General features: G+C 36.8%; 2 protein-coding genes across 2 annotated transcripts in view; one reads left to right on the top strand and one right to left on the bottom strand.

Annotated features, from left to right (window-relative positions):
• The window catches only part of LOC109044026 (arylsulfatase B), a 30526-nt gene extending 20293 nt beyond the window's left edge, over positions 1 to 10233 (bottom strand). Inside the window, exon 1 of the mRNA XM_072306264.1 lies at positions 8033 to 10233. The gene's annotated coding sequence lies outside the window, so the exon portion shown is untranslated. The remainder of the gene's footprint in view (positions 1 to 8032) is intronic.
• LOC109044027 (UNC93-like protein MFSD11) overlaps positions 3922 to 12628 on the top strand; it is a 38277-nt gene continuing 29570 nt past the window's right edge. The window contains exons 1-2 of the mRNA XM_072306265.1: positions 3922 to 4110; positions 10357 to 10662. Coding sequence (XP_072162366.1) covers positions 10558 to 10662 — 105 coding nt within the window. The 5' untranslated portion in view covers positions 3922 to 4110; positions 10357 to 10557. The remainder of the gene's footprint in view (positions 4111 to 10356; positions 10663 to 12628) is intronic.

Genomic DNA, 12628 nt, shown 5'->3' with positions numbered 1-12628 from the left:
TTTTTTTAAATTTCAAAACATTAAATCTTATATAAGGAAACCGATGGTTACATCCCATAGTGCTCGTAAAATTGAGATTGGATTCTTGCAATTCGTCAATTTTAACAAGCAGAAATGAAGCGAGCAACTACTTGAACTCCGGAATGGGTATGTGGTATCATACAAAATTGAAGGAAAATCATACGTTTTCGCCCAACCCAAGTAACAGATGTGTATGAGTTTTATGCGCACATTTACGTAGCCTTAATTGAGTCAGAAATTCGCGTGTATGCCACGATAGTGATGTGAATAACACGCAATTATAATAATCTTAGAAGTTCGCTAGGAACACTACGTATTTGCCGTGATATCGTGGTGATTATCGTTTAATTTTTAATTTGTTTTACAAAATCCCTGAAAAAATCACGTTTTCTCCGCGATGTAGATAACAAACCCGCCATTGCTGAGAATTAAACGAAACCGCTGGTTAAATCTCGTAATTTTCGCGGCTGAAACTCACCAGCTAACTTCTATTAAACATTGAACTGATGAAAGTAACACATCTTTATGAAAAAACCAACTTTTGATTTGGTATTATTAATTATTATAATTATCATATGAACTTACTGCAGAACAGACTAAAATAGCAGCTTTAATCAGCATACTACTAATCTCTGCATTTTTATCAAACCAGTGCGTCTCGCCAATTTTAAAATAGTAAAAAATAATAATGAAATACAATGGAGAATTTGCACGCAATTTTTTTATTGCTTCATCTGAAAGTGCCTAATGAGCTGAGTTCGCAATATTTTTCATAATTTTTTTCTGACATGGGAAATTGGAGAAAAATTGATTTAAAAGTGAGAAAATGCGCCGCCTTGTGACGTCATCTGGCGGCATTTCCCATTTAAACACATGTATTTTAGCAGAATCGGTTATTTTGTCATATCTCCTCTAATAATCGCTCAATTTATGAATCAAGGGTATCTTCGTGTTCAGTTCACTCAGAGGATTCCACTTAAACAGGAAATTCATCAAATTTCAGACCCTTGCAAATTCTCCATTAGTAACTGATCACTAATCACAGTGATTGCTGATGGTAGGGGTTTTCCTGTGCGTAGCACGGGTTTCTTGATAGTTAAAAAATAAAATAAAAGACAATCCTAGTTTTTCCCCACATCTTTGACTAATGATGTTTTTTTTCTTGTTGGTGCATACAAGTTTCAAATAGAGGTGTAGGTGTAAGATACATCCTGAAAAAGAATCATACATCAAATTAATAACCGAAGATAGAAAACATGTATTCGGGCTTCATTTAAATTTTTTTCTCGAATCTGAGCGACACCTCATTGACAGTACAGAGAGGAGCAGCATCGCTAGTTCATGCCTCGCGCCAGTGCGCCTTCAATTTTGCAGATGCAACACGGACATCCATCATGTACGAATAGTTGTATCTCTACGCCGTCATCAACGCGAGTCCTTTCCCTTGCTCTATTTCCAAATTGTGTTTGTTTCCGTCTGTCTTATTTGTAATGGTGCTTCAAGGGCCACGAGAGGAACACAACCGAAGAGAGAAGAGACGTAATTTGGCCTTGTTTTTAAACCTTTTCCCCGAAACTGAGCAACACCACATTGGTAGTTTAGTTTGCTAGTACAGCGAAAATTTGCGAGTTAGCGCCTCACGCTGTCACACCCTCAATTTTGCAGATGCAACGTGGACATCTACGGAACACGAATAAATCGTATTCGATACATCAAACGGGTGAGATTTTATCGATATCGATTGGTTCAAAACATAAATATAGCCTCAAAAGTCAACTGACTAATCTGACGGAACGGATTTTTGCGATAGATTTTTGATTCGTATGAGTACTTAATGGCCAAGAGTAGTGAAATTACTACGGAATTCCTCATTTTCAGCTTTTTTGACAAATATCCTAACATTTTGGTTTGAGGTTTTGTTCTATTGTTTTGAACCAAACGATATATCGAACTACCATCGAATACGATCTATAGTCATACCTCTGCAATGGCATCAATCCGCGTTGAGGTATCTCTTATTTTTGAAATTCAAGAAAAGCCGGGATACATTTTGCTCAGAATATGCTATGATCTGTCTGGATTGACAATAATTTTGAATAAAGAAGAAAGAAAGTAAAATCATGTTTAGAGGTCTCTCTTAAGCGCCTGAAAATTGGTATTTGACGAGAGTTGTGTCGTTCAGGGAATTTTTTTACGACTACCCCTAGAAATCCCAAGCCAGTTCATATTTACTCGAGTATCTGTTCTGCGGGAGTTACATCAATAGCCATAGATTAACTATAAGCTGGCTTAAGATTAGATTACTTATACATCAATATCAAAAACGGAAGAAAATGGATTGCTGATTTGACTAATTGTTAAATCACAATTGTTAAAAAATATGCCCGGCATGTTTCAAATGTAGATTTAACCAAGGGCGTGATTAAAGTAGCCTTTTTCTTATGGTAAAATCTACATTGAAACATGTCGGACTTTTTTTAACTATAAAATTGTTATAACAGCAATTTCACTTTTTCCGTGAATTTTGCCTCTCGTAAAAAGCGTGAATTAACGATCGGTATCATTTTGTTCTGAGTCGAATCATCGAATGTCAAATGAGGCTAAGCTCTCAGTCCATGGCGATAGTTGCTAGAATAGCAGAGTGCTCCAGCCATAAATTACAATGAGAGTCGATATGCACGATAACGCTGCTGGAATTAATCCTTGAACAGTGCATTCCTGGCCTCCTCTTCACCGAAAATATGAACTTTTGATTGATGGTGAAAATATCCTATGCGGTGTAACGGTCTGAGTGACGGTCATGACATTTCAAGCAGTAAAAGCTGAAAATGAAGCTCAATACATCGACTGGGATATCCAAAGGAATGGGTGAAATATTAGATTTTTTATCATTCATTTTACAAACAAAACTACCACCACTGGAATGGGTCAGTTGCGCTGGTCACAGAATCGTAAGTTGATGCTTGATTCTAGTAGATCAGCTAAAAATTATAAGATCAATCCAAACAGCAACTTTCTTCGTTCAATATTAACGGAGATATCGCTCATTGAAAAGTCGGATTTTTGACGTCATCCGCCGCTGTAGTGACACCCTTGGTTTCTTCTACCTCGCTTCCAGCAGTCATTGTGACGCACATTTGCACTGATTAATCAACGTGAAACTCGATCGAAAGTAAGGTGGAAGAAACCAAGGGTGTCATTGCGCGGTGGATGACGTCAAAAACCCGACTTTTCAAAGGGAGAAAATATATAATATAGTTTTCGGTTCATATTGAACAAAGAAAGATGCTGTTCGGATGGATCTTATTATTTCAGCTAATCTACAAGAATCAAACATTAAAACACGATTCTGTGAGCAGCGCAACTAACCCATTGGCCACTTTTCGTAAAATTGCCCAAGAGCGAAAACACAGGTACTGATTCAGCGATTCATTGGAGTGGTCGATCTTATCCTTAACCTAACCTAACTCGAGGCCTTGGATCGTATTCGATACATCAAACAGGTGAGATTGTATCGATATCGATTGGTTCAACATGCAAACATAACCTCGAAAGTCAATCGAATAATCTGAGGGAACGGGTTTTTTGCGATAGACTTTTGATACTTAGAAGTACAGAATGGCCATGAAGAGTGAAACTGTTAGGGATTTTTTAATTTCCAGCTTTTCCAACTTGAATCCTAAAATTTGTGTTTGAGGTTACGTCCTATTGTTTTAAACCAAACGATCTATCGAACCACTATCGAATACGATCTATTAGAACTGAGCCGGCCCGCGAAAACCCTCCCCTCCCACCCTCCAGTCGCGTCGTGTCCACATCCCGCCTAGCCCTGTTCCTGAGATCGAGGCTTGGGGATCCGCCACCGGCCACTCCCGGCCGGCCCGCCCGCGCAGTTTCACTTATTCCTGAGATCAGTTTCCCGCCGCGAGCCAACCCGTCGCCACGACCCGCAACACTGTGCCGTCCCGCGAAATTCAACATGGAAACCACGTGAGCTCTTATCGCCAGCGTCATACCTTCGCGAAATTTTTACGGCTCGCGTGATCCAAGTGCACATGTTTCTGTTTCGCTCAAGACCAAAGTGACGGTGCGAGTAGATTATGCCAAAAAAGCACAGTAAGACTTGGGGCCGCTTTGACTGTCGCACGGTGGATCGAGTCAATGGGGGAGTTCGGACATGAATTTTTTTATCAATACCTTCTGTAAATTTTGATGTTTATTTCGTCACTTTTTAAATTTCAAGGAAAGCTTCTAGAAGAAGATTGTACGAGGAAACCAATGGATCCACTTTTAAAACCTCAAAATTTTGTACCAACGGAGTTATGAGGTTTTAAAGATTCCAAATTTTGTCCGACCTCTCCCATTACTCGATCCACTGTGTGTCGCTCCTTAAGCAACTTCTTCCCGTAGGAGTTCTCGTGTCGGCGGTATGACTCTCAAGGCACGTATCCCGGTTTGCAAAGTTGCGAACTTCCTTTCATGCTTCATTTTTTAGGTATAAAATGGACCACTAGACAAGGTACGAATTTAAGCAATCTGATACATGTTTCTTAACCAGAATTTCACGTAGAACACGATGAGCGCAATGGATATTACTGAAACTAACTCTTAACGAAGATATCAACGTTTTTTGTTCACATTGGGTACGAGGAATTTGAACTGCCCGCTCACAAGAAACTCGAAGCTCTACGTGAGTCAAATCGCGCACTACAACGGTTTCAGCAAGCTTCTCAATTGAGCACTGTTCATTTCCTACCATGTGTTGTTCAAATTATGAGCAATTTGCTATAGCTGAGCCAAAGCGTCAAAATTGAGGTTGCCACATTTTTAAATCGCAGATACTGTCATGATAACGTTTAGCGCGCGATGCGAATCACGTAGAGTATTGAGTTTTCATGAGCGGGTGGTTTGAATTTACGCATCAAGAATCATTAAATATCTTCGTAAGGAGTTGACTTCGGTATTTTTCGTTGTGCGCATCGTGTTTTACATGAAATTTTGGTTAAGAAACATGAATCAGAATGCTGAAATTCGTACCTTGTCTAGTGCTCCATTACTCAATGCCAATTCATTCAAAACTTCCGATAGTTTTCTTCTCAGTGCGCAGGGGATAATATTTCGAAAACTTTGAGGACTGACGATGATTTGCTCTCTCTTAAAAATTAAAATGGGAGGGGAGATTTTGAAACAACGCAAACGATATACCTACGTGGTTTGGGAGTTTTACCGTCGACAAGATGCGCTGTTATTGAAGAATGTTTAATGGGTTTAAATGGGGCCCTCGACATAGCTTATCACTGAAAAGACAATATTTAAGAGCCTGTGACTTTGCATTGTTGCGGTGTTCCTTTCATGTTTTATTTTTTGGGTATGAAATTAATCAACGTTAATTGCTCAAAACTTCATTAACAGTAAAATTTAAGGTTATAACTTTATGAATAGATCTTTCCAAGAAAGTAAAATGATTTTCCACTGCAAAAAGTACAAAATACGAAGGAAAAAATTCTACGAAACTTTAGGACCAGGCCTAGCATCATATTTGAAAAATCCTCGATATTTTTCCTGCTGCACTTCGTAATTTTTGTACTCGCAAAGCTATGTTGAATGCCCCCCCCCCCCCCCAACCTCCTTTAATCACAATTTAAACTATACTAGGGGCTTATTTTTCCTGTACACTTTTCACTTTCACATGTTTTTTTTTTTTTATTTATTTATTTTCATTTAATTTTCTGTTTTGTCTTTGAATCGGGTCTAATTATTTTTTTGAGAGAATAAATACAACAAATGTTTTCAAAAATTGTAATTTTATTTAGTAAACTTTAAACTAAAATTTTGTTTTAATCTTCATACAAAATTATTTTTTAGGTTTTACATTTGTTTTCAAACTAATTTTAAAGAAGATCTTTTTTTATTTTTTAAATACTTTGCTTTTTTTTTTCGATTAAATTGTTGATTCTTCTTTTGCCATTTCTGTCCTGCTTTTCTTCCTATATTTCCTACAACTTTGCTCTTCTTCTTTCCTCCTTTTGTCTTTTCTTTTTTTGCTTCTTCTTTTTCTTCTTCAGTAGCTGTTCCTTCTGGTTCTTCTTCTTTTTCTGCTCCTGTTTTAACTTCATCTAATTTTTTCCGCTTTTTCTTCTTCGTTTTTTCCATGTTCAGTCTGCTTTCTGGTTTCCGGGGAATGCAGCTGCATTCCGGATGCGTTAAGGGGTGGGAAGGAGGGAGGGACGGACTGAGAAACTGAAAAAAGTACGTTACGTAACGGTAAATATTAAATAAACTTACCTATATATGGATCCTTGAACTTTAAAGCAATAAGGTCCATCACCCGGAATATCAATTCGATTTACAGAGAAAGAGGCAAAAGCAACAGCACTATTATAATTTCTGATACGCTTTATGAAATTTGGAGAATATAAATACTCGGTAAAGAAATTAAGCCATTTTGGCAGCAGTTATTAAAATGACCATTGGACATTTCACCCTGAAAATGGCGAGCATCACAATGATGACAAATCATATTCATTGAACCGACTGAAAATTTGGTAACAAAATTTTCATCAAAGTTCTGATCATCAATTTTATACTTCCGAAATGAAGAAATGAAACTTTGATTTTCTATACTAATAACAGAGTTAAGTTCTTGCTTCACTAAACGAACATGCGAAGAATTCTGGAAACGCGACCACGTTTTGAAGGACGACCGCCTCGGTCATTGAAAATTTCACTCATAACAACTGTTAAATTTAAAATTAAAATTAGTAAAAATTATTATTATTTTAACAAAATCATAACTGAAAAGTTCAATTTTTAAATTAAAAAAAATAAATCAGAAGAAAAAGGATGAAATGAAAATGGAAATTAATAATAAACATATTTATACACATTGAAAAGAAACAGCGTAAAAAGTTCTGATCGGAATTTTTTTTTTTTTTTTTTTTTTTTTTTTTTTTTTTTTTTGGTATGTTAAAATGAGAAAAAAACTTGGAGGTTATTGACTTAATGAGGAAAAATTGGCAATAGGAAAATGATGGAAGCAATCATGAAAACCGTAAAAAAAGTAAAAAAAAAAAAAAAAAAAAAAAAACGCGGGAAAAGAAAAATGTAAGTTGATGGCAGTTGAGTGTTGGACGTAACCTCACTTAATGATGATTGTTGAATGAAAACAGCTGATAAAAAGACAGCAAACAGTAAAGTAAGATGCGTAGCAACAAAACTTTTCCGAAAAACAAAAAACAAAAAACCCCCACTTCCCCTCATCCAATTTATGAGTTTTTAGGGATTTAAAAATCGGGGACGAACCCCAGAAAATAATTTATAGTTTTCCCGAAGCATTGAGAACAACACCTTTCAAATGAACCAACGCCCCTCGCAATTAGTACAGTGGTTGATTCACAATTTCATTCTATTTTTCAAATTAAATATTAAGATGAGCCTTCCTGCGGAAAAAAAAACTGTTTAAAAGGCTAATACATGTACGGACCAACATTCAATTCCATTCGGGATTGCATGAAGACGATCCCTATAAATTCAACAGAATTACCTTAAGGAGAAACCTATTCACAGAATTCAACAGAATTACCTATTCGTAAGAAGGCAAAACATGTTTAAGCGTATCTGATGCTTTGCCGGTCAATGAAGGGCATTTTTTTGTCCCAGGTTTCAGAATAATGGTAGTGAATGACCAGACGTTTCCATGAGCCGAAGAAAATAATGAAACAACTAAAATTTCATGAACCAAGTCGATCATTCGGAAAGTCTAAGTTAAAATCGTGCCTCTGTCTAACACACGCAAAAAGTCCCTGGGAATAATTTTAACCGAACTAGCTCGGCAATCTCAGTATATTTAAGATATTAGGACTCATAACTCCCACTCGGTAACAGAGACTTTCCACTAAAACTCGGGCACAGTGAAATCATCCAGTTTCGGTTACTAACTTCTTTTTTCTCTTTTCATGAGCACTACAAACTCCCCTAATAAATATATAATGTTAATTCTGATGAAACTTACAGAGGTGCAAGCACTAGCAAATAAAAATACATTTCCTTGACTTAAGTCATGTTTATACAAGGTGATCCATAAGTACCGCACCACCATCACCAGAAATATTTTCATAATTTCACTTTGCAACAAGACTGGTTGACGAGAAATATGTGGAAAAACGTCATATCGACGGTGAAACTACCAAACCACGTATCTCGGTTTGCGACGTCGCAGACTTCCTGTCATACTTTATTTTTTTAAATGAAAAACTACTTAACATCCAGTCTTGAAAATTTCTGTGATTTTTCCTCTTTGTGCGGAGAAAATTCCGTGAAAATTTCAAGCAATGATATTGATTTGGTCTACTTCAAAAAAATAAAATGTGAGCGTAGATTTTTAAACACCGCAAACGAGATACGTGGTTTGGTAGTTTCACCGTCGATATCTGCATTCTACTGCATGCAGCTGCGGAATGATCCCCCAAGTGAGCATTGAGAATTTCAGGCCAGTGCTTGACCAAATGAAATAAAAACCGATTTATCTCTATTCACAATAATATTATTAATATATTGTGAATGCCGCCTGTAAATTGCAAGATATATTTATCTCTATCCTATTCATTGCATTTTCATAACAATCGTGGGCTTCATCTGGCATCATTATATTAAGGTAGCCCTTAGAGCTGTCGCAAATTATACGTGCTGCATAATTAATAAGTGATAAGAGTAATTAAACTTGACCGGTACAACGATATTTTCATTGGTTCAATGTCGCAAAAAAGGAGTGCAGATGCACTGTTTCACTGCCCTAGTTGAGTAATCTGATAATGAAATGACCCGATTTTTTTTTAGAAGCATGCGGTCTCATGATGACGCGGGGTTGTGATATTTCACTCCGACTTTCACATGTAACAAAGTACCTAAATACAGAGTCAGAGAAGCATGAGTTTAATTAGGGGCTGAGAAAATCAAATCCACATTTGTCTTTTTCTAAACTTTTAAATTTAAAAGTTGTTCGAATTTAATGATAAAGAGTCTGTTTAAAGAGATCTCAATATTTTATTAATTTAAATCATTTGGAGATATCGCGATAGGTATTGCATATTTTGGAGTATTTTAAGGACCGTGGTAATTTGTTCAACATCGCAAATTGTCTCTAAAATCATATTTATTTAATTTCTCTAGCTCTTAATGCAATTATTTAAAGAATATGTCCATGTATGTTGCAAACTAAATTGAATGAAAATATATAAGTGGGTACACACAAATTTTACGATTTTTCTAAAATAAAAAATCAGAATAAAGTAAATCTAGCATGATATAGTTCACTGAATACATTTTTGCAGAAGTTGTGTTAAAAACTCTAAATATTTGTAAGAAAGAGAAAAAAAATATAAAGGAAAATGTAAGCTATTAAGTTGTAACGGCTCCTACTGCCGTTAATGCGACGAATTAATCGCTCATCGCAACAATATTGTACCTGCACCACAAAAAACGTTCCTAAATAAATCGGTGTTCATATTCAGAGAAAATTGAGGTACGTTGTTTATTTCAGGTGCCTTTCCTTATAATCAGAATATTATTTAACACACTTGGCAAGCTTGCAACGGACTTTTTGTCAACAGCTCACGGAGAAAGTTAAGAATGCAAACTTTGCGCTTTTGCATTGTCCTTCATGTAATTCAGAGTGAAGTAATACAAAAGTTGTATGTTTGAAAATTGAATTTTACGGTCAGTTAATTTCAAGTGCAATTGAAAGCAGTTCCTCAGCAGTTTAGTCCAGCCTACCAAGTAACGCTTCGGTAGAGTGCTTTCGCCCATTTTCTAGTTTTCCCTTTTTCTTCGTATTTCATCTGAATATAGAAGGGAGGTATGGAACAGATTTTTTTCCCCTTCAAATTGTATTAAAAAAGCGATTTCACATTAATAAAGCGTGCCCTAAGCTTTTATTTTGTGCGGAGAAAAGTAATTCTGAGGATAGATTTAATTTCTACTCGAGTAACAACTTTTTATTTTTCGGTGCACCGGCTCTGATTTTACTTGTAGTCACGTTTTTACCAATTCCATTGATTCTCTCAATTTAATGAAAAGCAAAATACCTACGTGATAAACCGCGTGCGGCTTCCACTAATTCTCATTCAGTTTTTATTCATCGTGTCGCATGTCTGTCTTCTTCGAAAATGAGTTGAACTTCAAGTGATCCGTTGAATTTTACCTACGCAGGTACGCGCATTTATAACTCAGCTGTGAATAACGTGGACTCTTCTTTTTGCGCACGCAGTGCCTTTTCTCGTCAGTATCGCGACACGCCTTTGAATGTCACATCTTTTTTTTTTTTTAAAAAAAAAAAAGAACTCCAATCTGCTTCCAATGACTTTTTGAGCACCAATGGGTTGACGTCCAAGCTACAAGAGCAGTGCGAAATCGGTGCGGTGAGACTATTCGTAGGGGATTTGTGACTTCAGTGCTTATAAATAAGGGAGACGTCAATTGTGACGTCAGGGCTTGTGACGTATGTGTCTATCGTGGGATATATCCCCTTGATCCGGCGCGATGAATTCCGAAGCTGTGTGCAAGAAGCGGGACTTTAATTTGGTGTACCTGGGGATATGCTTCTTGGTCCTCACCTTATCAACGAACGCTGTTCTCAGTATACAGGTAAATTAATTTAGTATTAATGTTGATGTGATGATTGATGATTGATGATTTAAAATAAGTGAATTTAAATTACGGCAACGAGACAAAATTTCGATGGCTCGGGGAGAATAGATGTACTTATTCCAAAAACGCTCTACTCAGAACATTGAAAAAAACATCGTTTTGATGTAGAACTTGATTTCACGGCGGTCCTAAGCACTGCATAATCATTCTCCTTTCGCGCGAAATTTTCTTTTGACGTTTCGCAAGGTCTACATTGTTACTTTATGGCTATTTTTCATTTCCGAAATCAAACCGTCTTGAAAACTTCTTCCGAACTTCTTACTCATCTAAGGTGAACAATACTTTAGTACTTCTGCTTTATGATCTCCCCAGAGTGGATTCAGTATAAAATGCATTAAAACATTTTCAATTAATTGGAGAGCGCCAAGTCTAAAAATTATTGCATTTTTCTCATTAATGGGTACATTACACGTCAACGCAGTCAATTATGCGTATACTTTGAATACCTATCAAGAGCATTTTGGTGCAGTATTGCACATAATGCATGTTACGTGCGCTGTGAGGCACTTCGACGATGCATTCTCAACACTTCCCATAACCGAGGGCATTGTTACTACTGTTCATCAGATTTCAGCAGGCCTTATGCGACGACTGCATCAATACAATTAGACCATTCGCTCTGGATCACTGGTTGCAATTTCGCCGAAGAAATGACGGTTTTTTAGTAGCGAGTTGTGTTCGGAAAAAACGCGGCATGATTATCGGATGCATTCCGACATCAGCGTTATACTCGCTTCCGAGAGCTTTGCAAACTGTTGATTATCTATTCATTGACACTGTTTACGATCACCGCGTTGCAATGTGCATGTGCTTTTAATGCAACGTTTGCGGAATACCTCGCATATCCCTCTCACATTAGTGCATTATTTCACTTCTTTAGAGGAAAAAATCAGGAGGTAACTTTGTCTGCAGTGCAATGTCACAGCTAGGGGGTTTTCCAAACCTCACCTGGATCCATGTTCTTTCAACGTATATTAAGCGAGGAGAGATACAGTGAAAGAGACTCTCGTGGAATCTGACAAGTTTATACTGTATGTATGTATAAGTCGATTTTACGGCGCGCTAGGGCGCTCTGCGACGCCTACCCGCCACAGAATTCTGTCATGGCAGAGATCCACCAAGTTCCTCCAGGATCCTCAAGTTTATACTGCATTTTGAAAAAAGGAGAGTTGATATTGAAATACATTATCTCCTATGAGATAAATACAGTGTAGTCAATTGTAGAATGATGCGTCCAAGTTGTCAAATAATTGTCCACCAAGTAAAACTGATGACAATCTAAATGATTTATAGAGAAGTATATTGGTACGGTAAAAATTTATTATTTCCAAAATTAAAATTAATTCACTTTTAAATGTCGTTAGATTTATTTGAAAGCGGCTAATTTCAAGTTTTTGTTGGCCAAAAAGAGGTGAAAATTGATCTCTAATCACATCATCACCCGTCTACGTTCAGTTTATGTTGCTAGTGAAATCCTCTGCATAGGATACTTTCAGAACTGAGAGAGCACTTGTTGAAAATATAGGTACTCATCTTCAGCGTGGTTTGAAAAGTTTCAGTGTAAAAAAGGAGATAGCATTCGTAATGATGTTGTTTACAAAAGTTGAAAATCCTCGTAAAAATCGACGCTGTGGCTGGAAAAACATCTACCTACCTCTTCGATGGCTCTGGTTGCGATTCTAGTTCTGTCTCAAAATTTGACAGCATACACTTTTTATTTACAATGAAGAGTGACGGTTCAAAAAAATGATGAAAAAACAACAATAGACCTAAAGGTTGAAAGTGAATTTTACCGAGGGACCAATTGAAGAAATGATAGGAAAGAAAGAAAAGATGGAATAGGATATGAGGTATTGAAGCGAGACAAGTGAAGAGCCGCAGCGACCCCCCAATTTGCCTTGGC

This window comes from Bemisia tabaci, chromosome 1 (genome assembly GCF_918797505.1).
Source record: "Bemisia tabaci chromosome 1, PGI_BMITA_v3".
NCBI lineage: Eukaryota > Metazoa > Arthropoda > Insecta > Hemiptera > Aleyrodidae > Bemisia > Bemisia tabaci.
This window is presented reverse-complemented; position numbering and strand designations above follow the sequence as displayed.